The sequence below is a fragment of the Globicephala melas genome, chromosome 5, assembly GCF_963455315.2.
Source record: "Globicephala melas chromosome 5, mGloMel1.2, whole genome shotgun sequence".
NCBI lineage: Eukaryota > Metazoa > Chordata > Mammalia > Artiodactyla > Delphinidae > Globicephala > Globicephala melas.
In genome coordinates this window covers 115,303,887-115,329,411 of record NC_083318.1, presented here as the reverse complement: position 1 = coordinate 115,329,411, position 25,525 = coordinate 115,303,887, and the positions used below count along the sequence as shown (strand labels likewise).

The 25,525-nt window shown below is 39.5% G+C and overlaps 1 protein-coding gene across 1 annotated transcript in view; it reads right to left on the bottom strand.

The window, feature by feature from the left end:
- The window catches only part of OTUD4 (OTU deubiquitinase 4), a 41,656-nt gene extending 16,615 nt beyond the window's left edge, over window positions 1–25,041 (bottom strand). The window contains exons 1-13 of the mRNA XM_030878135.2: window positions 24,855–25,041; window positions 20,543–20,626; window positions 17,313–17,363; window positions 11,675–11,721; window positions 10,900–10,972; window positions 9,674–9,755; window positions 7,886–8,018; window positions 5,311–5,368; window positions 4,947–5,064; window positions 4,786–4,850; window positions 2,222–2,316; window positions 1,058–1,158; window positions 774–960 (exon numbers count right to left, since the gene is read on the bottom strand). Of these exons, the coding sequence (XP_030733995.1) occupies window positions 774–960; window positions 1,058–1,158; window positions 2,222–2,316; window positions 4,786–4,850; window positions 4,947–5,064; window positions 5,311–5,368; window positions 7,886–8,018; window positions 9,674–9,755; window positions 10,900–10,972; window positions 11,675–11,721; window positions 17,313–17,363; window positions 20,543–20,626; window positions 24,855–25,013 (1,253 nt within the window). The 5' untranslated portion in view covers window positions 25,014–25,041. The remainder of the gene's footprint in view (window positions 1–773; window positions 961–1,057; window positions 1,159–2,221; window positions 2,317–4,785; window positions 4,851–4,946; window positions 5,065–5,310; window positions 5,369–7,885; window positions 8,019–9,673; window positions 9,756–10,899; window positions 10,973–11,674; window positions 11,722–17,312; window positions 17,364–20,542; window positions 20,627–24,854) is intronic.
- Window positions 25,042–25,525: the final 484 nt, after the last annotated feature.

Genomic DNA, 25,525 nt, shown 5'->3' with positions numbered 1-25,525 from the left:
AAAGAAACTAAAGACCAGACCTTAGCAAGCACATAAGAAGATGCTAGAGCTGTTCAGATGATCGGGGAGATCAAGCTTGGATGGGGAAGGTGAGCCACAAGCACCCACAGGAGCCGTGGCCAAGTTCACAGGAAGAGGACAGCCTCCACTTAAGACACACCTTCTCAAAGAAAGCTCCCCCAAAGAATATAAACTACTCTGTAACTACTACTCCAAGGAAGGGCAGATTAGGGAAAAATTTAAATCCACGGCACAGGAAACTATGACCCTGAAGTTCATCTGCCTCTGCATATTCAGTCAGAATGCTGGTAGTTCATGGCCACAGCAACCTGTTCAGTATTAGACACATTACAACAAACAATCCAAACTTGTCGAAACACAGTAAGCTGACCATTTTGGTTGATTTAAGTTCCTATGTAAAGGGGAATATCCTCACCCTGCAAGGAATTGGGGCTGCAGTTTGGAATTCAGTACTTAACACATTACAAGCTACCGGAAAACTCTGAGGTGCCAGGTTACGATCTAAATCATCTGAAAAAAGTTATTCAAAAACAAAGATATCTGACCTTACCAAATCACTTTGATTTGTTTAAAGAGAGTTATAAAGAACTGAAATCCTCACGTTATTCTATCAACAATACTTTTAACGTCACGCTGTAGACAAGTATACGAACAAAAATTGTGACTTTTTAAAAGCACGTGACGCGTGACGCAGAAAGTAAGAGAGATGCTTCTCACTTAGTTTCTAGCTCTCCTGCCTTTGGGACGGTTACCTCGTGGCCTGTGTGGGTGTCCTGCTCAGACTTCTGTGCTCACTGGAGGGCTTCTGAGACTGCGGCGCTGCAGAGTGGCCGGGGGGCACGCGCTGCCTCAGCCCCGGAGGGTGCTGCAGGCGAGGTGGCAGCGTGGGCGGGGCTTTTCCTGGCTTCGCCGGGGCCTTGGGCCCTCTGTAGTCCGCATCTGTGGCAAGAGCCAAACTACCTCGTAATCTTCCCATTATAGACACCCCCAAGCACCGTCACCTCCCCAAAGGAAGGGTAACCTGGCGTGCTCCTACCACAATGGAAATTCTGTCCAGAAGGAGGTTTTTTCATCTTCTTCCCTGCCACCGTGTTCCAGCTTTCTGAGGAAGGCGGTCTGAGGTTCTTCGGGGAGAGTCTTTAAAAGGAGGGAAAAGACTTGCAGTAATTTATCGTGCTCCCCCAAGACTATCCACTTAAGTATCCTGCATAAATATTTTACTTTCTGTTTACCTAAGAATTCCCAGGTTTAGTTCTTATATTGAAAACACATTAAAGTACAAAGCATTCAGCAACCCAGATGTAACTCTAATCAAGTAAGACGACATAAATCAAAAGCACATTTTCTAACCTACAAGGACAGAAGACTAAAAGGCCATAATCATAACCTAAGCAAAAGATTAGATAAAGAAGGAAAGACTATTACTCTGTGAGATGTGATGAAAGTACTGTAGCTAAGGACGGGGAAGCGAGGAGTCTTTACCGTGTTAGAGACACACAGAGGCATATATGTGTCTATGAGAAATGCTGTGATGTTTGGGATTTGCTTTCAAATATTCTAATTCCACTCACATCTTTTTTAAGGGGGTTAGGGAGAAGAGATCAGAAAAGACTGCCAAACCTGCTGTTAGTTGTTAAAATAGGGTGATAATTACATTGGGGTTCACTGGACTATCCTCCTCGCATATGTGTATGTTTGACATTTTCCACAGTAAAGTTTAGGTGTGATTTACTGCCTTTTCCTCTAATAAAGGCAGCAGCAACTGAAACAAAAGTTGCTCTAAGTAACACTGTATAATAGCAAGAATTTCACTCCTCCATCAGATAACCATTTACTGAAGACTGCACACAAGGCAGCAATGAATGAAATTAGAAATGAATGTGGTCCCTGTCCTCCAAAGTCCCCACTTCACAGCTACAATACGGTTGATTTTCCAAATTGCCTTAGTGAAGAATGGCACATTTTAAACAGTAAGCAACAAAACAAATATTTATTTAAAATACCTTAACACGGATAACACTAAATTTGAACTCCAACTATTTTTTCTACAAGATCTACACAAATATATTTCTCTACACACAGGCAATACATTTAAATGAATTTGCAAATACACAGGGACATTTAGAAATGCTCACGATTATACAATAGGCTAAGTGGAATAGACGGTGAATGAACACCTTAGCTGAAGAGCAGTACATACTTCTTTCCAAGTTCTTCGACCAAAACTGGCCCGTTCTCAGAGTGAACCCCTTGAAAGTCTGCATTAGAAAATTTTCCATTGTGATCCAACCTAACCTGTTGAACGATTCCGCAAAGAAAAATCAGTCACCTGATTCTTTCGCATCAACCATCAGTTTTTAAACTGTTATTTCTATTTCAACTAAAGAGAAAATGAACATATATAGTTAAAAACAAAACGAAGTTCAAAAGGTACACAATAATATTGTCTCTGACCTCCCAGACCTAGGTATCTCCATCCAAAATACTTTTCTTTGTTTACTCTTCCAAGTTTTTTCTAAACTGTCTTGGTTCTGAAGGCAGGGCTGTGGCAGCACCACACACACCAGGACTCCAGGCCCCGCTCTTCTACTTACCAGCAATATGACCTTGGGCAAGTGACTTATCTCATGCTTCAGTGTCCTCATATGTAAGATGAGGCTAATTATAGTACCTACATCATAGGACCCATGGAGGTGGAATGAGGTACACATGATATATATAAAGGACACCAGGCTGCACACAGCAACCACTCAACAAAGGAGAACAACTATTATTAAAATCACTATTGTCTTCTCACTTTTCCAACATTTACAATATTGTCACATGTAAACGTGACCTTTTTCTCCCTAAAAACAGATCCGTCATCTCTTCTCTGACATACAGTTGGTTATTACACAACAGCAAATCTTAACAGGACGATAAGCCTTTAGGTCCCCTCCTGCAGTCAAACGGCACACACAGCACAGGGCGCCGCTAAGCACTGCACTGGGAGCCTGATGGACACAGCCCTGAGTGAAGCCACCTCCGCCTTTTTTTATCAGTACAGTTGGCCCTCGGCATCCGCGGGGGACTGGTTCCAGAACCCCTGGATGCTTGACTCCCTTATGTAAAATGGCACAGTATGGTCAGCCCTCCACACCCATACGCAGAGCAACGGCCAACTGTGGATCAAAGTCCTCAAGCCGAGGTTTCGTCCTTCAGTCACAGCAGGACACTGCTTTCCTCTCTTCCAGAGTTTAAGAATAAAGAATATTTTTCTGAAGTTAGTTTTTATTAGAAGTTTAAACTACATTTACAAGCTTGCTTGAGTAAATAAAAGTCACCTTGAGTCACAGCAGTTTCCGTAATAAAATTTCAATTAAATTTTATCCAAGTGAAGTAGTCAAGGGGTAGAAATAGAAAAAAAGTACTCTAAAAAGGAAAAAATTAAAACAAGTACCTGCTTTACCATCTACCTTATCAACAGCATCTGCTTTACAAAAGCAACTGAAATCCCAAAGCAAATATGCTTGATTTAAAATAACAAGTAACATAATTTTAGCGATGCAGCATAAAACAAGCAATCTTCTCTTCTCTACTGAGTGGGGTTAGGGAGGGAGGGAGTGCCCTAAGCCCTGGCTTTACTCTTCTCTTTTGTTCTGTTCCAAGTTCCCCAAATCTCTATAGTAAAAGATTCCCCAATTCTGTTCTGTGATTAGGGCACATTTCTGACAATCGTGTAAGGAAGAACCTAAATGAATCATATCTTCTCCCTCTCCCTTTAAAAATACCCCCAAATCAGAACACTATTAAAAGTTCTTAAGGTAAAGTCTGTCACTGACCTCCAGAAATAATCCTGGTCCCCCAGACACTTTTCACAAACCACTTTATCGCCAAGGAAACAAGTGTTTCCTCCACAAGTCAAGAAGAAATGTTTGTCAATGGCTATTTTAAAATAGTTTTAAAAAGGCAACACTTTTTGATGAAGACCATTTTTGATGAAAATTATCTTCCAAATAACAATTATTTTGTGTGTGTGTTGTTTTTGTTTTAGAAAGAGTAATATTTTTTCATAAAGGTTTCTCCAGTCTTGGCATTATTAACACTTGGGACCAGGTGATTTTTTGCTGGGGTGCTGTCCTGTGCGCTCTAGGACGTCTGGCACCATGCCTGGCCCCCACCCACTAGATACCAGTCGCACCTTCCCTGCTGTAACAATGTCTGCAGACATTGCTAAATGGGAGGTAGGGGTGCAAAATCACTCCACGTAAGAAACACTGATCTAACACAACTTTCCCCCTTAACAATCAACAGTTTTAAGCCCAAAGCAGCAGCTTATTCAAAGTAAATGGCAAAAACTTCTCTTACTGTTCACTTTCTTATCTCAATCCAACAAAAAACTGTGTATTATCAGAATCTTCCAGGATGCCTTCCATATACCAAATTGACCTATAATGTCAAGTTTGAATCAATTTCAATAAATTATTTGTCAACTGTAATGAAATTATCTAAAGATCTAAGACGTTACTGTTACTTCTTTGAGGCAAGTAATATCAAAGACTAAATCGTTTTAAAGATCATGTGATGGGACGCCATGGTTTTAAGATATATTTGACTTTGGTAATGTATTCAAAAGCTAAATATTTATAACTATTAAAATGTACACACAATATATTCTGAAATCCCAAATTAACAACACATCCAAACTTGAGCTGTTTTCTTGATTCCTATTACAATAAATAAGATTTCAAGTCAAATCTTTACTTCCTCTAAGTAATCACTTACTTGGCATTTGTCTCCAACTTCATACTGTAAGCCAGCAGCAATGGAATAATCATGTTTTTGTTGAGCTGTAAAGAATAACAGCATTGTATCAAGTTGACATAATCATTTTCAAGGGCCTCAAAGCAAATTTATGGAAAATACAGATTTTTTTTTTAACTCACCTTGTTTAGACTTCAGCCAAATTTCATACTCCACATTTCTATAGACTGCTGGACTGAGTGACTTAAGAACCTTTCTAGACAAAGGAAGGCTAGGAGAGTTCCCACTGCTTTTCGGGTGCTAAATAAACAAAGTCAGGAAGTCCAATCAACACAGAAATGCTTTCAAAACATGTTTGAGATATGTATAAGAGTAAAATCAAATGAAGAACACTTTAAAAATTTAAGAGGCCATCAAAGAATGTCTTACTAGTAGATGATCCTGACTCTATTGAAAATGTACCAGAAAAGAGAAAAAAATTAAGACTATAAATTCATATACTTTCTTATACTGAAGAGGCAGTTAAAAACCATTAAATAAAAATACCTGATCATTTGACAAAGATTTAAATCCATTCACATCATTAACAGTGGTAGTTTTACTCCTACAAAGGAAGAAATACAGCCATCGTTAGGAGCACAAAAATGTTTGCATGCAATTAACTTGTTCTAATGTCATATAAAATCCCAGTTATATTCCAAAAACTCAACCTTATATATATTCCAAGGAGCTCAAACAAGTTTTAGTATAACTGTGCATATATACATATATATATGTATATAGGTACATGTGTTTACGTGCGTATGTATATAGGTCAAAGATTTTTATCAGTAATTCTTACTGACTCAATCATCAAGAAAAGAGAAACAGAAATAAACTATGAAATTTGCATTGGTAGAATAATTGAGTTCATAAAAACATTTAATGTAAAAATTTCCTTTCAAAATATAGATGAGGCTCCATTAAACAAAATATTCCGCTACAACAAGATATACAATCAGGTAAGAGTAGACACCAACTAAATAAGTAATCAGTATGTTAAATGCTGCTAAGTGCTTTGGGGGAAAAAAAGGTAGGAAAAAATTAGTTTTGAGACCTAGGATCAAATAATAAAAAATGGGATGAAGGAAGATGCCTTTTTCAATAAAGAATTAAATGTGATGAGACAGCAAACCATAGGCTATTTAGTATTCCAAGCAGAAGGGACAGCAAGTGCAAAGACCCAGGGGTAGGCAAGAGGCTGGACAAGTTGATGGCAAGTTGAGTGGGTGATGAGGTGAGAGGCTACCTGTACTCTTCTGTCGTATAATTCCTCCTCCTTAATAAATCAATCTCTAGTCTTTAGGACAATCTCCAAATCTATACCCTTAAATGCAGCAATATTTAAGAGACTCTTAAGTATTTAGAGTCTGGACTAAACAAGCACCCTAATTTCTAACACTTCAGGACTGATCAATATGAACGTGAAGAGATCCAGGCACAGGAGCACAGTGCCTGGATATTACACACTATGCCCATCTGTCTTGCCATGATTATGTAGCATTCTTCCCTAAATGAAGCTTGGTCCTCCCTAAGCCAGACATGACACAAGTAAAAGGAAATCCTAATAATGCAAGAAAAAATTAATTAGAAAGGCTTCCATGTTCCAAGGGCTTCAATAATATAGTATAAAGAGGAAAACTGATCATTACAATGAGCACACCATCCTTGGTACACTTCTCCAGCTTACTAGTCTCTACTCCACACTTCGCCTACTTCACCTGCCAGCTGCCATCCCAGACCCAGCTGTTGCTAAAACTGCAGCAGCAACCAAAGGGCATCTGCTGGAAGTCCCCACACACCAAGTAAAGTTAATAAGCTACAACAAGCTAGTTATTCATTCTCCCTCAAAATTCCCCTATGCTCAATGACATGCCTTAATCATACTAGGCACCTGGAGAAAACCATGCAGCAGAATTTCCATCTGTGCAAAGTTAATTAGTCTATTCTAGGATTAAATTTACAATGGCAGACCCAGATTTTAATCTGACTCATTTCTTTCTTATGTAAAAATGGTAGTCAACCGAATTTTCAATCAGGATCTACAGTTCAATTCAAGAAGTGCTGGGAATTACAAATAGAGATATATTTAAGTGTTTAATAAAGAATTAGATATCCTGAGGCTTAATTTTATTTTTCTCTAGTTTCACAGTATGTGACACCATGAAGGGTACTTTCATAGTCTCATACAAAAGGAATGATATACTTTTAGCTTCACCAAGAATGAAATAGGTCAGTTCTTATAAAATACAGAGTAAGCTTCTTAACATCACTGATAAAAACTAATATACGTTGGATGCTATACCTAGGAACTAGGCTGTGCATTCTACATGTTACCTCATTTAATTCTTATAAATTCTCCACTTTAAAGAAATACTAATATATCCTCATTTTATACCTATAGAATTGAGGCTTCTTAGTGAATTTAGGTAACTTGCCCCAAGTTCAGTTAGTTGGCAGGAAGCCAAGAATGAAACCGGGTTAGGATGTCCACAGCCCAAGCTCTTAACCACTACCCTATATGTCTTAAGTGGAAAAGAAAAATAAGCTGCAGAGTCTAAGTTAAAAGGTGTTTATTCGCAACATAAACAAAGGCATTATCCAGAGCTGTTCACATACTTATACCCCAACTTGGGATTTTTATTATATAAAAAGAAAAGGAGGCGGCATTATCTAAGAAAGAAAACAATAAAAGAAAGTCAAGGAAATCAAAATGGCCGTTTTCATCACTGGATATGTAAGCAATTGACAGGTTAACCTTAAAATTTTAGAATATACACACATATAGGCAGGACCAAATCTATTTCAGAGATATGTGCATCACGATTACACAGAAATAGATGCTTAGCAAAAACAAACAAAGAAACAAACAAAATCAACTTTCAAAAGAAACGATCCTATAATAGAAATGAGATAAAATTAGTGGCAGGAAAAAAGAAATTTACTGCGTAAGTTTCTGTATTGCTGTATTTCAGGAATACCATAATACCTCAATATGTGAGGCTACTCCATGCAAAAGCATTTACTGAACTGTTTCTTTGTATGGCACTACAAAGATATTTTACGACTGAAATTTACTTACTTGCAACTGTCATCCTCTGAATCTGATATTTCACTGTTGTTTTCATCAGCTACTTCAGAGGTGTCTAGTCCCATCAAGATTTTACTAACATCAGTTTTAAATACCTTCTCATACAACAATTCATAAAGCAGAGCTGCAATTAACAAAAGAGAGATGTTACACAATATTAACTCACTTTACGTTTTAACATAACATTGAGATTGCCCGGGCTTCCAAATCCTACCTAAACACCTGTAACACCTTATGAGCAATAACACAATTTAATCAGAAAGTTACCTAGATAGAGAGGAACTAGATTTCTGTCTTTGCAGTTAATTAGTTCAAAAATCATTATATAATATACTGACATTTTTAAAACTAACAATAACACAAAAAGGTATCACAACTTTGAACCAAGTATGATAAAATTAAACATGCACAGTGAGCAATGACTACATCCCACACACTGTGCTAAGCCTTTACATACCCTTCATATTTAATGCCAGCACAGTGAAATGTTCTTATTCTAACTGTACACATGAAGAAACTGAGAACTAGAGATGTCACACAACCTGCCCAACCTGAAGAGGCTTGGATGGAAAACGTAAGGAACATTAAGATTGCTAGAAAGAAGGTAACTTTTCATAATGGACTAAAGAGAAACCATTGTAAAATTTATTCTCAGCAGCCACTGAAGCATATTTAGACAACTTCTTTGCTTTAAAAAAAGAAGAAAAAAAACCAAATTCCAGAAAACACAGAAATATATATTACCAAACATTCAAAACCTACACATGGGAGTTCAGGATTCTCACTTTGAACCTTACCCAAACAAGTCCACGAAGAATTCATCGACAATGGTGCCCACCCCCCTAAACGAGTCCCCAAGAGAGACCCCCTTTCTCACAGACCACCTTGCATCCATCCCAATATCATCCGAACCACAGGTTCTGAGAAGTACAGGAAAGGTAGGCACCATGAGCTGTCCTTCCCAAAGCTGAAATGTCCAGATTTTGACTAGCTGGGACAGGTGGAGGACACAGCCCAGGATACAGACAGCTAGACTCCCATATCTCAAATAGATCAATTTAAAATTTTACATTACACATGTCTTTACTGGTCACCCCCAGCTAAAGAACAGAGGAAAAACGCCCATCACATGCCCAGCACCACGGCTTTGTATGAGTCATGTGCACTTTGTCATAATAGATGATAAAGGAGATAAAGTAAGAAGGCAGGAAGGAGCTACCACAGCAGTAATGCTCAACTGGGGAAGGAAGGGGTATTTTATCCTCCCAGGAAACACTTGGCAAAATCCGGAGACATTTTTGGTTGTCACATGGGAGAGAGCGCGCTACTGGCATCTACAGAGTAGATACTACTAAACATCCTAAAATGCACAAAACAACCCCCAAAACAAAGAATTATCCGGCCCAAAATATTAAGAGTGCCAAGGTCAAGAAACCCAGGTCTAGAGCCAAATACGATCAAATACTTGATTTCCTCTGTCATTTAGATTTTCAAGCTATACACTAACAGCTTTAAAAACACATACAAATCATTATTACTGAAATTAATTACTGCAAGAAAAAATAACTTTGTATTTACAAGCCAAACTCTAATCTATACTAGTGCCTTTTTTTTCCTACTGAAATAAGTTTTTATTATAGTATTAACATTTTTGGTAACCTAAGGATCTCATAAATATATATTTACAACAAAACAGTGCATTTGCCCTGACTTGTTTGCACTAAGACTATAATGCTTAGGAAGAAAATTTCCTATATAAGCACAAGAGTGATTACTTACACTGACACACAGCAGAGCTCTCTTTATACTTTATGGGATAGACAATATCATAATGATTGCCATTTGAAAAACACAGTAATACCTGAAAGGGAAAAATAAAATACACTTTTCAGCCCTTCATATATGACATTTACATAGCAACTTACATCTCTAATATCTCTGAATTACTAATAAATAAATTTCCTAGTAGGAAGTGAATATTTTAGAAGTAACCTAAAGCTCCAATGTGGTCAACTATGGTACATCCATATGCTGAAATGTTACACAGCCAATGAATCAAAAGTTCCTAATGACTTGGGGAAATGCTTATGGGATCACAAAAATCACACACAATATATGAAAACAATGTTGATTTCAACTACCTAAAGATGAGGGTTGAAAGACTGTAAGAAAATATTCTAAAACCTTACTTTAAATAATGCTTACCTCTAAGAAGCAGAATCAAAGGTAAATTTTTTCTGCTTTACAGTTTTAAGTACCTTCTAAATAGTCAGTCACTTATGTGTACTGTACGTGTATAGGTAAGTCTTATGTGTATTACCTTATGTGTATTAGCATAAGTCAATCACTTACGCTAAGAAAAATACACACTGATTTTGCTTAGATTACGTCATATTCCAAAAATTATACTGGAAAGGCCAGATCCAGAGCCAAGCACCTTGGAAACCTGTAAGTCCTTATAAAGTCTATTTCACTCAGTTCCCTGCCCCCTTACCACCATTTGCATGGTGATAAGACACTTCAACTTGGCCTGGATGATACCAAAACAAAGTTCTCTAATAATGAATCATGTTTTTGTCCCCTTTCTAGGCTTCACATCATTTTTCAGTTGTTTCTGCTTTGTGACTAAATAATAGCACCTTAGCCAGTAAATTATCTTTACAATGGTACATCACAAGTACCAAAGTATTTGTGGATGCAATCGCAGAACCCATTTTCACAAGTTGTTTTTCTATTTAATGTTTATATTGATGTAAAACAGTAATAGTCTAATTAATCACATACACTAATATCTCAATTTTTTTTCTCTAGTAAAATGTTATGATAGAGTTCAACATAGTGATTTGTGGGAAAAAACAAATACAAAATAATGTAACTCATGGATGATTAATAGGAACTTAAAAAAACTCAAAAAGTCACTTAAAAATTATAGCTTAGGCAGTCAAGATGGCAACTGAGTGGTTCTTTTACTTAAATCCTTTAGAAACACTTAGAAAAATTCTTACCTTTTCAGGAAAATTATTTTCAGTTACTTGTGAAGGAGAAACATTTGGTTCCCGGTAAATTATAAAATCTTTCCTGAAAATAACACGTAGAAATTACTTCTGATGAAATATACTTCATGAATTGAGATTTAATCACTCATTCATTCATTCACTCAAGAGCCCAGTATACACCAAGCAATATTCTAGGCACTGGAAATAGAGCAGTGAACAAAAGATAGTAATGGAATAACTAAGCTGTAACATACTTATATAAAAGTATCCTCGTAAAAAAATTAAATTTTAAATGTAATTTGCATACATGTAACTTCAGATATAATTCTAAAAGTAGACCTCAAAACCAGAGGAATTGTGAAGATGATATTTATAAGGACATTTCAAAAAGAAAAAACAGAGCATTCACCGGCTCCGCTAATGGGCAAAAGTTGTAAAATTGACAATATAGCGTTTTGCCTTTGTTCTAGTGGCCATTCAATGCTACCAGCCTTCAGAGTAGGACATCATTTCTCTAGAAGGCTGATGGTAAGTGATATAGTTTATAGGCCTGGAAAAATTTTTATATTCCATTCCAAAAATATTTGGAAAATTAAAATCTCTATACATTGATACCTAAATGTCAAAATCTAACTGATGCAATTAAAAAAGCAGAACATTAGAAAAGATGCTTTTACAACCAAGGCATAAAACTGCTTTGCTATTTTAACAACTTGACTACAATGGAACATGTTAATTTCCCACTGACTTTATTTTTGTTTACCTACATTATTACAGTGCTCACCTGTACATAAGAGAAAGGGCACTTATTTCCACTTGTCCAACCCATTCCTGTATTGAACAAAAAAAGTTGGCACATAAATGTCTCCTACTTTTTACAATACCTTAATACATATCTTTATATGACATATCTAATTAGCTACAAAAGCTCATTAATATTGTTAGTATTATGAATACTATAAAAACATTTCTATAAAACAGGCTATAACATATACTAAAAAGCAGCTCAAGTTTCTGTCACAAAAATCCTTAGTAACAGAGCTAGAATAAGAGTTCCTATTGACGTGGCAAGATGACGGAGTAGTATCTCTAAGTTGAGAACTTGTTAAGGCAAAGACTCTGCCCTCCAACCTAGCACCCAGAACAGAGCCTAGCACATGATACGTGCCCAGAAAACGGGATGTGGACTCAAAGCAGAACTCAAGAATCAGGAAGGATGAAAAAGGGCAGGTCCTTTCTCTTCAGGATGATTGAAGGTACAAAGAAAGCAGTGCCCCAGCAATCACTTTAACATGTGGTAGAAGTTCTAGTACTAAAGGAGTCTCTTTTAAGTCCTTAAGCTTTTCAGAAGGAAAGGGCCAGTATAGATCAAAAATTTAAATATCCATATACTCTTTGACCCAGCAATTCAACTTGTATAAATCTATCCTAGGGAGTTCCCTGGCGGTCCAGTGGTTAAGACTCTGTGCTTCCACTGCGGGGGGCACAGGTTTGATCCCTGGCCAGGGAACTAAGATCCTGCATGCTGTACAGCGCAGCCCAAAAGAAAAAAAAAATCTATCCTAAAGAAATATTTCATATGTCCACAAAAGTGTATATAAACAAGGATGTCCACTATAGCTATTTGTAATAGTTTAAAAAAACTTTTTAAAGATAGCCCCAAGATTCCACTAATAGATAAGCAATAATTAAATAATTTTACAGTTCATCCAAACTATGTATGGAAACATCATGCAATCATCAAAAAGAATGATGAACTGACTTGGAAAGATCACTCAGACTATTATGTGTAAAAAGTAAGTTGATGAAATAATCCTATTGTGCAAAACAAAAAATACATATATTCATAGAAAGAGGTCTGGAAGGATATATCCTAAGTTGACAGCGGAGACAGGAAGTTCAAGATGAGGGAAATGTAAAGATTTTCACTCTTCATTCTGTATTAAATCTTCCACCATGAGAATGTATTCCTAAACTACTTGTGAAATTAGTGAAGACTTAATACCAAGAGTTACTAAAAATAATGAGCTATGGTAAATGAATGCTGCTACTTTCTCCTTCAAAGAAAACAAATTTGAGATATGGAAAGATTTTAAGAGGATGGTTTGATCTCTCAGAAAAGGATCATCTTTCCCCCCAAAGACTCTGCACTTTAATAGTTCGCAAAAGTTGCCTCTGTTTTTCGAAATGCAATGGGTGCCATATATTGAAACAGACTCTTAAAATAGGCCTCTGCCTAACAATCCCAGCTTCTCATCGACTGCTACAAAAGATACCCTCTGGTATAGAGGAAACCCTTCCCTGAAACCAGCCTGCTTAGATCACAAACACAAGCTATATTCACTTTATGCAGAATCCACATATCCACTTTAGGAAATGGAAAACGATTCTACTAGTGTCAACACAATACCACCTCTCAAATAATGTATCATTTTATAAATATTTAATCTTCAGAATAAATTCTGTTGTAGTCTGGTTAAGTACACACATCTATCATATGTGATATATGAATTATCTTCTTATCTATTGTACCTTCTTGTCTTCTCTAACCAGGGTCAATTTTTAATTATTAAAAAAAAAATCTATGTTCTATCAGTATCTTCTACCTTAAGGCCATAATTTTATTTACTCAGCACTCTGTATGAGTTTGTTTAATCTACTTCCTCATTGTGGGTAAGAGCACATCGTGTCTACAAAATCTACTTTAACTCAAGAACTACACTGTATCAAAAAAACTAATTTAAATGTTCTTAAATAGTCATCAAAGCAAACTTGTGTTCCTCAAAAGACACTATTAAGAACACTAAAAGACAAGATACAAACCGGAAGAAAATACTGAAGAATATATATCCAGTACAGAATTTATACTCAATATAAAGTACTCTTATAATTCAATAAAACCAACGTAATAAAAAAAAAAGACAAAATCTATGAATAGACATTTCACCAACGAAGACATATGGATGGCAAATAAACACATGAAAAGATTCCCAACATTACTAGAGAAATGCAAGTTAAGATCACAATAAGATACTACTATACAACCACCAACACAGCTACAATTTAAAAGGCTGAGCATACTGAGTGTTGAGGAAGATGTAGAGCAATTGGAATTCTCATTTATTGCTAATGAGAAAGCAAAATGGCATAGCCACTTTGGAAAACAGATTGGCAATTTCTCATTAAGTTAAACATAAATTTACCATATGATCCAGCATTTCCACTCCCAGTAGTATTAATCCAAGAGAAAAGAAAACATGCCCACAGAAAGACTTGCAAGCAAATATTCTTAGCAGCTTTAATCATAACAGCCACAAACTGGAAAGAACTCAAATATCTATCAACTGGTAAACTGCTAAACAAACTGCAGTACATCCATACAGAGAATGACCACTCAGCAATAAAAAGGAACTACCGGGGCTTCCCTGGTGGCGCAGTGGTTGAGAGTCCACCTGCCGATGCAGGGGACACAGGTTCGGGCCCCGGTCCAGGAAGATCCCACATGCCGCGGAGCGGCTGGGCCCTTGAGCCATGGTCGCTGAGCCTGCGCGTCCGGAGCCTCTGCTCCGCAACGGGAGAGGCCACAACAGTGAGAGGCCCGCGTACCGCAAAAAAGAAAAAAAAAGGAACTACCGATACACACAACGCGGATGAATCTCAAAATGTTTCCATTATGCTAAGTGAAAGAAGCCAGCCATATAAGACTATAAACTATATCATTCCATTTTTTTTTTGTCTAGAAAAGGCAAAACTTAATACATCAGTGGATATGGGGGTGGGGGGATTAAGGGCAGAAGAAGGGCATGAGAAGTTTTGTGGAGTGATGGAAACGTCCTATACGATGTCTGCGGACAGTCACACAACTGTATGCATCTGTCAAATTTCATCAAATTATAAGCTTAAAAATTTACCGTATGTCAATTTCACCTACGTAAAGCGGACAAAAATATATTCTTGCAAAAAGTCTGAGGCATTTTTCAAAATGTTCCACTGGTATTTTTAAGTAAAAGGAGAAGGATGTTTTCTCTGAGAATTGGATGAAGCAATGGAGTTTATCCATCAACTATATTTCTCTTTTCATTTCATACATTCCATGTATCAGGGAGAAAGAGAAACAAAGGAAGACATAAATATTTATTGCTAATAATGAAGAACAAACGACTGTCCTGTTTGGTACCCGAAACACCTGGAGGAGGTTTGACCGGATTGGGGAGGGGTGCCCTAAGGGTAACAAATCTGGCTGGCCAGCACCCTGGGAAGGAAACACCTGTCCCACGTGCAAAATCGCAGCAACCTGCCCTCCCCGTTCCTGCAGACCCCCCCCCCCATCAGTCTCAGTTCAGTTCACACTGCCTCATTTCCTCCCTCTGTCCCCTTCTCTCCACTCCCACATGTCTCTGCTATCCTTTCTCGGACCCTCATAGCCCAAGAGCCTGAACTGCTGCACAAAGATGACTATAAAATGACACCGTGGGTTTTTTTTTCTGATTAAAAATTAATAAACGGTCTTTGTTGTTTCCTTCATATTCTACAAAGGAAACAAAAATCACCAGTAGTACTACTACCTAGAGAGAACTGTTAACATTCTGGTGTTTAATCTTTCCTACCTGTTACATATAATGCAATACGGCTTTAACATGCACTCAACACACACAAACTGATCAATCAGGCACCCCAAATTGACAGGTAACCACGGGAAGTCCAAAAGCAACAAAATATATAATTCTTGCCTTCAAAGAGGCTTATAAACTAAGAGAAAAAAACCTACAAACTTCAGGAAAATGAATTTGTGTCCATTTTTGTGGGCAAAACTCAGTTTCAAAATCACGGAAATAAAAATGTAGTCTTGAGCGGATTTAGAGAAAAGATCTTCAGAGGGTATTTGTCACCAAAACTGGAGTAATACCATACTTATTTTCCTTTTTTTACACTTACTATAGTGTGCCCACTTCTCCGCGTGTTAAACAATTTTTCAAAACCACTGGAACCGGTCTTCCTGCCTCTGGTCTCATCCACCTCCAAACTACCTTTACACAAGATTCTTTCATCCATCCATCCATCCAGTTAACAAAAACACCAGGCACTATTCTCACTTCAAAGCAGTGAACAAAACATAACTCACTTCCTGCCTCAAAGAACTTGAAAAACTTCCCAATGCCAGATTCCCAGGCCCCAGGCGCAGAGACTTTGATTTGGGTCTGGAATAGAGGCCAGGGATCTGCATTTTTCCTGATGCAATGGCCTGTAGGCGATGCTTTGAGAAATGCTGGCCTCAACTATCAGCTCCAAGCTAATGAGGCTGGCAGTGATGCTCTCCCGTGAGCTCACCGCAGCCTGCCCTCGGACATTTCTCACCACCTCCCACCTTCGTGTGCTCCGTGCTCCACACAAACCCAACTGCTTTCTTTATCTGTCTTGCGCACAATTTTCACTACCTGGAAATGCCCTTCACCCATTTCTTATCCAGAAGCTCCTCAGTGTTCAAGTGCCCTCTTACTCTCAAACTCCTGCTTTGCCTACCCAGCCAGGAATAAAAGTGAATGCCTACAGCATCATACCTATACTTCTTACGACACATGTACCTTCTCACTGGTATGAGATGTTCCCTACTATAGGGAAACTCCTGAGAACAGCATCCAAATCCCAGTCACCTCTGCCTCCCGGGTGCCTGGCCATTCTTGGCCCACAACAAGCACTCAAATTAGAGTTAGGGAATTGAAGGGAGACACCAAACATTGATCAAACACCCTATTCCTATGTTATTATTCCCTTTCCTCCCTCTCTGACTCCTTCTCTTAGCTTTTTCCTTTGGTAATGTCATTTTAAACTTAACAGCAATTACCTCGGGGGATGAGGGAACATTCTACATGGTATGCCATTAACATTTGGATTTTTACACAGAGAACATTAGTTTTGACAGCAGAAGAAAAAAAAAAGAAAAATTCTTTTAACTTCAAAATGACTGAGGAAGTGCTGGTAATGGGACCTGGTGGGAAAGTGCTGTCCTTTTACTCCCAACAGTCTCTTCCTACTTCTCACACTGACCATTTTATGGGGAATGGAACCTCCATAAAAGAAACTGTCTTCTCAGTTGCCTAGGGAAGCAATTAAATATTGCCCTGTCCACCAAGCCCCATACACATACCAACACTGCACCCTGGAAATCATCAGCACTGTTATTTTAGGTCTTTTATGCCATTATGACAGATAAAGAGAGCACGACTGTCCTTATTGAGGCAACAGTGCACAGTACACAGCTCCAACTGTCTTCCAATTAAATGCTGCATAAAACGTGCACCTAAGATAGTAAAAGTTTATAAGGAAACCCCTCCATACACTGTAATATTAATCTCTCGTAATGAATTTTGAATACATTATTTAACATCTAAAAAACAGAAATACGTCAGAAGATTACTGCATACCTGTGGATTTTCCAAACGCTTTAAATATTCTTCAAATGACCCTTCTATAAACTGCAAAAAGAGAAAAAGTCTATTACAAATACATCGAAGCAAAAGTTAATCTCTTCACTGTGAATTACTGAATTTTTACACAAACCTTGGATACATCAGTAATACTAAAATATATATATTATATATACACACATGCACAGATAAAATCTAATTATGAAAATACATACATCATTAAGAAAACATCATAAACATACAAAAGAATTTAAAGAAGGAAACACTGCCCGGAAACATTTCCTGGACAGGATCTGGATGGGCACAGGGACAGCATCATGAGGAAGTGGTGGAGAGCAAGCACTGTGTTGGGAAGACAGGAGCCACCTGGCCAGCAGGAGCAGGGCCACTCGGTGGGGTGAGTGCAGTGAGAGAGGAACTCAACTGCACACCTATTCACAGAGGGCCTGGGGCCCAGGCAGGACTATCAGACTTAGGGAGAAGACAGTTCAAGGTCCCAGCAGGTGACACTGTGAACAGAGAAATTACATGATAAAAGCAGCACTTAAAGACAAACCTGGTAATGGCCAATGCTCAGAAGATAATTAAAGACAGATGCACTAGCTAAGAAATATTAGTTTACTAATAGATATGAATATTCATTCTTAGGTCAGTTATACTAAAAACAAGGACGAGAACTAATAATGCTAAAGATCTTTTGAAGAATCAACAAGATTTTTCTAATATGGCCTGCTTCATTGTTACTTTAACATATAAAAAAATTGAGTTTATTCAAGCTATATAATAATGTTTTTTGCTTTTCTCACAGCAATTCCACTAATTTAACTGAAAGATCTAAAAAGACATTTATCTGAAACACCAAATTCAATTTTATTTAAATTAGTCTCAGTTAATTTAACAAAGTGATACACTTAAAACCATTAAAATACACTCCCCGGTCTATAAAAATCTTTTAAATGCCCATGGATTTTTTTTTTTTAATAATATCCCACTGTGTGAATGGACCACATTTTATTTTTCCATTCCTCAGCCCACACCATCTTTTTTTATTTATGTGTGTATATATATATATATATATTTTTTTTGGCTGTGTTGTGTCTTCGTTTCTGTGCGAGCGGGGGCCACTCTTCATCGCTGTGCATGGGCCTCTCACTATCGCAGCCTCTCTTGTTGCAGAGCACAGGCTCCAGACGTGCAGGCTCAGTAGTTGTGGCTCACGGGCCCAGTTGCTCCACTGCATGTGGGATCTTCCCAGACCAGGGCTCGAACCCGTGTCCCCTGCATTGGCAGGCAGATTCTCAACCACTGCACCACTAGGGAAGCCCCCCATGGATTTTTTTTAAGACGGAGATTAATTCCTTTATAGACTGTATACTGTCAAATTTCCAAAAAGTATCCTAAGGTTCAACACAGACTTGTAATAAAATAGCCACATATTTCAAATATCCCACCAATCAGAGGCTACTGTTCTGTATTAGTTGATTATCTATAGACTTAAAAAACATAAAACAACCCCACAGAACCATTTAAAGTTGCAAAAGACCTAAGCCGTGTTCTGACACAAGCCTGCATCCAATCTGAGATTCTCCTTTCTAATCAGCAAGTATTCATCTAGGCCCCAACTAACCATGGTCAGTAAAAAGGCACATCCTTCTTCCCATGAGAGTCTTTTCCAATTCTGGCCAATAGAAACTGTTAGAAGTATTCATTATAAGGAAAGCAAAACTTTCCCCCTTGGAACTTTCAACCTCGGATGGTAGAGCTAAATAAATATATGCAAAGCACTTAAAACAACGCCTCCTGGCAGACAGTAAATGCTCAACCAATGTTAGCAATTTCCACTGTTGTCAACAGCAGCCAATAACAGTAATAACTAATTCACCTGTAATTTCTTCAAATACTCAAGGACCACTCCACTCCCCTGCCCTCCTCTCTGCTATAATACTCTCTTATCTAGCCTCCACACTACAAGCTTTTTATTAATAAAACAAGTTTTCAAATCTCCTGATCAAGCAGGTACCTCTCCTTCCTGGAATATATTACTGTCCATCTTATAACATGGCACCCAGAAAAATGTCACCAGTAATAAAATTTTGCTTGAAAATAGGAACTCCAACCCAAGAACACATCTAAACACTATTTACCTATTAAGTCTTGGAATTGAGTTATATGCAAAGTGTCAATGTTCTTCTGGCAGTCAACGGGGGGAAAATACCACTGAAAGTTGTCAGGTGATAATTCTAGTCATAAAACCAATAACTAGTAAATCCTATAAGGCTTTCAATGTAAAATGAAAATAGGTCACTGTGGCATTATTTCACAGCCTACTACACACTACTGAGAAAATTACAGTAAGTTGATATTCTGTTAACTACTAATTAACTATACTACATTCTATTAACTACTAATCATTATTTACATAATTACAAGGCTTTGATAGGTAGTTCACAATGATGAACCCTGAAAATTAAAAATTTATAAATGCCTCCTGATAAAATCAAAGGCTCAACTCTAGCTATGCTCAGCATATTTCTTATACCCTAAGTGTGCAATTTTTACAATTTACATGGGGTCGCCAATCACGGAAAACTGTTAACCACAAGACCTTACTCCCTGATCACATCAGACAAAGCTCACTCCTAATACACAAGGGTCCTGCCTAAGTCATCCTTCCAGCCTCCACAGCTCAGTGACCCATCTGTCACAGAAGCTTTCTAAATGTCTGAATAAATGAATACCACAAAATGGCCTTAAAAAAAAAAAAATCACAGCTGTAACTGGATTTGAATTCCAAAAAGCAGTTTTTTAAAAAATTTTTATTTATTTTTGGCTGCATTGGGTCTTCGTTGCTGCATGCGGGCTTTCTCTAGTTGTAGTGAGCGGGGGCTACTCTTCGTTGCGGTTTGCGGGCTTCTCATTGCGGTGGCTTTTCTTGTTGTGGAGCACGGGCTCTAGGCACGCGGGCTTAAGTAGTTGTGGTGCACGGGCTTAGTTGCTCCACGGCATGTGGGATCTTCCCGGACCAGGGCTCGAACCCGTGTCCCCTGCCTTGGCAGGCGGATTCTTAACTACTGTGTCACCAGGGAAACCCAGCAGTTCTTTTTTATAAGGGTTATTTTCAAAACCTGTATTAAGATCCAACCCGTGAAATTCCCACTAGACCATTCTAAAGGCTAAAATGTAAATATAAGTCAACACACCATTACATGTTTAAAATTACAAATTACCGCTTCAAATTTCTCTCGGTTCTCTCGAAGATAATGAATACAGGCCATTCTGACTTCAACATGGCGAGACTGAGAGTGCAGCACCTGCAAAGGAAAGAGCAGCACACTGTCAAGCACTTTGTTAGAAGATTCAAGCTACGACCTAGTGCCTTCTTTCACACCCAACATAACCTCACAACCAGCAGACATCCGCCTCCCTTTCCCTTACTATCATTTCTAGCTCTTTATTCGTTCCCACCTCTTCCACTAACCAGAGAGATGACACGACACATACAAACAGCAGTACTTAAGCCAGATGTCACTCTATAAAGAGCTTATTACCATTTCTCCTTTAAGTCACTGAAATTACTCCTTTGGGGAAATCTTTGCAAACTTAAGACACTTTCCTCTCCTGGCCAGCCCTCTACTGTAACTTTGCTCTTCACAAAGCAAGGCTAACAGAATTCCTGCAATGCAGGGCTTAGCCTCATCCTATGCATGTTGCAAAAGAGAACAAACAGGAAATTTCAACACAAATCGTCTTTGCGGCTTTATGCCCATAAGAGATAAATTTCTTTTTCCCGGTAATTTTGAACTATTTGCCTTATGTATAAATTTAAGTCCACCGTGGTTTCAGAAAAATTAAGGCACTCATTCTTAAATCCTTTAGCTGTCAGGCTTACATGATTCTTGAAAGAACATCCAGGGAGCAACACACAGGATGCAAATGTGCCCCTGTGTGCTGTCATCCCAACAGCCTTGAAACTTGCTCTTTTGCCCAAAATCTTAAAGCACCACCTGAAATAAGTCATACTACAAAGATGATCCAAATCCTCCCACTTTGTAGCCTCTGTTTTCTTCTGTTAAACAACTAGTTCAACAAAAGAATAACTTACTGGCATTTTGTCTCTTATAAAAGTCTAAAGCTTTGGTTTGAAACCCTCTGGCTTAACTACCATGCTAAAAAGAGATTTTTTTTTTTTCTATAACTAGGTGTCTCAAACGAAGGTATTCCTGGTACTCTACAAGGTCAAGGTAGGAGAAAAAAAGCTGACATATAAAATAATCACATCTCAACTACTCTCAAGGCCTCTTGAGAATTTCTATTATTATAAAGTAACTTTAAGAGTTAGAGTTCCAATTGAGTGATTCTCCCTTATGTTCAGGGTGAGCAGAGAATTCAGGAAAAGGGAAGCTCCAGCTGCACATTCTACAGGTCACTGTGGGCAACAGCCAGGGCTCATTTATACCCACAGAACCAAAGGCACAACTGTTTAGACAGCTAGCAGGTCCCTGCACACTGAGACACACTGAAGATGCACTAGCTGAGGTGAGCAATGAATTTGTCTTCAGCATACTAGCTGGTTTTTCAGCTTAACAGAGTATGCCGATATTGTTGTCTTGGGTACTACAAAAAAGCATCCTTACATATTCTAAGCTTCCAGCACTGGAAGGACTACCCAAATAGTAGTAGATTTGAGTAGTAGAAAAAATAACCACCACACAATGTTTTTGCCAATTCAACAAATGACAATTTAGCAACACTTCCTTCACAGAAGCTATGCTAGACACTATTATGAATCAACGTATTAGTCTGAGTAAACCACAGTGTCATCCGATCAGGCTTTCCTGCCATTAGTAAAGTGGAGCTAGTCTTAAAGCCATTTACCTAGCAACAGGTGGCAGACATAAGTGAATAAAGCTTATTTTCCACCAAAAACAATGACAGGCATATCTCTTGTTTTTTCTCCTCTTTTAACAAAGATTTTATTAGCACATGAAATCTGAACCTGTTACTCAGAAGCAAAACTCTCAGCAACTTCTGATCAAGTGCGGGGTGCCGGGGCTTTACAAAGCCAAGCACTGTTAAGAGAAGCAAGGTTAAATGACAACTGTTTAAAAAGCGTAATATTGTGCAAGTTCAAGGACACTCAGGAAGAATTCAAATGGTATGAAAAATATCTTTGCAAATCATTGTATACATGAAAATAAGCTAGAAATAGGAGGCTTTCCAATCTTTACTTAGGGCAGACGGTGATAAACACGGAGAAAGGCCGAGACGCACTGCTTCTCCAAGTCCTCTAAGAGCGCCCTATTTTTAGCTCTAGGGCCACAGAGCTGATTCAGGTCAGGCCTCCTGTAGGCCCACGTCCAGAACTGTAAAAAGGGAAGAGCCTATCTAAATCAGGTAATTTGGAGGGAAAGACTCCTGCTAATTCAAGTCTCTCCCTCTCCATTCCCCCCGCCAAAGGCCGCCATTTAGATTACCTACTGTGACTCCTTGTTAGAAATTATAATTATTTTGATATTATTGGAGAAATCGTTGGCAAAAAAGTAAATCCTCTGTACACATTTTTAAAGGGCAGCCTGAGGCTGCTGTCTGTTACTGTCCTCCGCCTCCCCCTGCAATGCACACACTGCCTTTGGCCATGAAGGCTATTACCTTTGGTCCTTGTCTACTGAAGAACTGAGCTGCCCCCAAGAGTCACAGTATTAAGCTTTCTAAAAGCTCAGTATACTAAAAGTCAGAATCACCTAATTGGAAGGGATAGTCCCTTATGCCTAACTTAAATCCCATCACAATAAGATACAATAATAATGTGTTAGCTGATGTTAGCAATGAGTTCTTAGTGTAACCAGCTAGCTCTTGTTCCTTTCTACTTAAAAATAGAGATTCTGTATAATCAAGTTTGCCAATTATCTACAGCATGTAGTACTGAAACCAGACACACCTTTCTGCTTCAACATAAACTAGGATGTAGATAATCCAACTCCAAATAAGCACCATACTTTCCTTATTTCTATTTGTTTCCCCCTTCTTCCTTACCAAATTCTTGCTAGAGCTAACAATATGTATCAATAGGGACTGAATTCACTTCCACCTCTTCCTTCTGCTTCTGGAGGTGCTAAGGAGTCCAGGGAGGCTGAGGCAGAGGAAGCAGGACAGATGGAGATCCAGGAAACTCACGAATGGGACAGACTGTTTACCTTCTGATAGTAAAGACTGGGATGTGTTTGTGTGAACATATCCCAAAGCAACATTAGCACATCCTAAAATTCTAAAAATAAGAGACATCTATTGAACTAAAAAAGAGCTCGATTTGGGAAGCTTTGAGAAGAATGTTTGAATGACAATGCCTGCAACAAAATGCAAAGGTTTGGAGCTTTGCTAAATACATTTCTTGTTTAAAAAAAAAAATGATGTTATGCTACTAATGTGAAAACGAGGGCCTTTGGAAAATAAATGGCTGGTCTTTGGATATTGAAAAAAATAAGAATAGACTGGTCTATAGATGTTAAGTAAAACATTTACTCACAAATAGAAGTTGTGAAAGCTACTTAGCATTCAAAAAAGGTGAGAGAAAGAGAAACAGAAAAACTCCAAAGGCGGGGAGGAGACGGGAGGGGTGGACCTTAGGCCAAAGGAAAGCAAACTGTGAACGGTAGGAAATACACACCAGGGCAGTAATGTGAAACTTTTGTCCAACTATTTCAACAGCTATTTTTCAATACAGGATGGGTTTTGCTGACTGCATACCTACCAACTACAGTATTATATAACAGGGAATAAGCTCTCTTACAAAAAAAAAGAAAAAAAATCAGAAACATCTTCCCAAGAACTGTGGTAGGAAGTGATTTTGACCATTAAGGGGGAAAAATTCGGCCAAGGGCCTAAAGGACTCCAGATATACCCTTCCTTCCTACTACCAACTCCAAAACAGACTTTATTTTTAAGTCAATTATTTTTAGTACACCTACACTGCCTTGCAGAGCATTAAAAAAAAGACTGGAATCTGCTCAAAGACAATTCTTTGCAAACATTCTACCTTTTCCAAAGTCTGGCTTTCCCAAACTGTACATTTTCCCCCTTCTGATTCAAGCTGACATCGGCGGGCTTGGCTACCCTCCGTTCCAAAGTCCAGCAACAGGAAAAAAAATCATGTTCCGCGAGTTAAGTCTGGTGCACCACCTCCTCTAGGAAACATTCGGTTTACTGGTGGGAACTCTGTGCTTATAAAACCAAGAGGAGGGGAAAAGAACATTTCGCCCTGTCGCCAGCCATGAAGCAAGGATACAAGGCTCTCCGCAGGCCTCACGGGCTGGCCTCAACTCATTACCTCTTCGCCAGGAGCAACGACACCCAGATAATTTACAGGTCTTTAAGTTTCGATTTAGAGCTTCCAGACCCGGAGCAGCGTCCGGTTCCGGCGCGACAATGGGCCGCTGTGAGGACGCCGGGGCCACGCGCAGCCCGGGAGGTAGGCGGCCCGGCCCGCCCGCCGCTTCCCACCCGGCCCCGCCGCCTCCCCGCGCCCGGCCCCCGCCCCATTACCTGCTCCGCCACGGCCCGGAACAGGCACGACCCGTCCTTGGCGACCAGTTTCCGATACAAGCCCAGTTTCCGCAGGTAGGCGTCCATGGGCGTCGCGTCCTCCCGGGGCGCCGCACCGCCCTGGTCGCCGCCGTCTGGGGCGCCGACGGCCGCCTCCATGTTGCCGGTCGCGTTGCAGGCCCGGCGCGGCGCGGGCTAGCCCCACATGGCCGCGCCGCCGGCTCCTCGACGCCCCGGCCTGGGGCGGGCGGCGGCTCGGGCTCGGGCTGGGCACGCGGCGGCGGCTGCAGGCGGCGGCCCGAGGCAGCGGTCCGCGCGCATAGGGGAGCCCTGCCTAATGCATGGCCAGGCGCACGCGGCCACCTCCCGAGGGCCCACGCGCCCAGGGGCAACGGGGGAGAAATTCACGAAAACCCGAGAGCTAGGAGTCACTTCCCGGCGGCCTCGCCGCCCGGCTCAGCAACTGCGCCCGGGGGTCGCCGCCCGCACAAGTTTCCTTGTCCCGACCCGGCTGAGGCGAGGAAAGCCCTGCACCCGAGCGCGCGCGGAGCCGGCTCAGGTGAAGTGAGGCCTGCGGCCCCAACACCGGGAGCCGAGGAAGCCGAAAGAGAAAGACGCGGCCTTTCGTCTCCCCACCTCACAGGAGGGCGCCGGAGGGGCGGGGAGCGGGC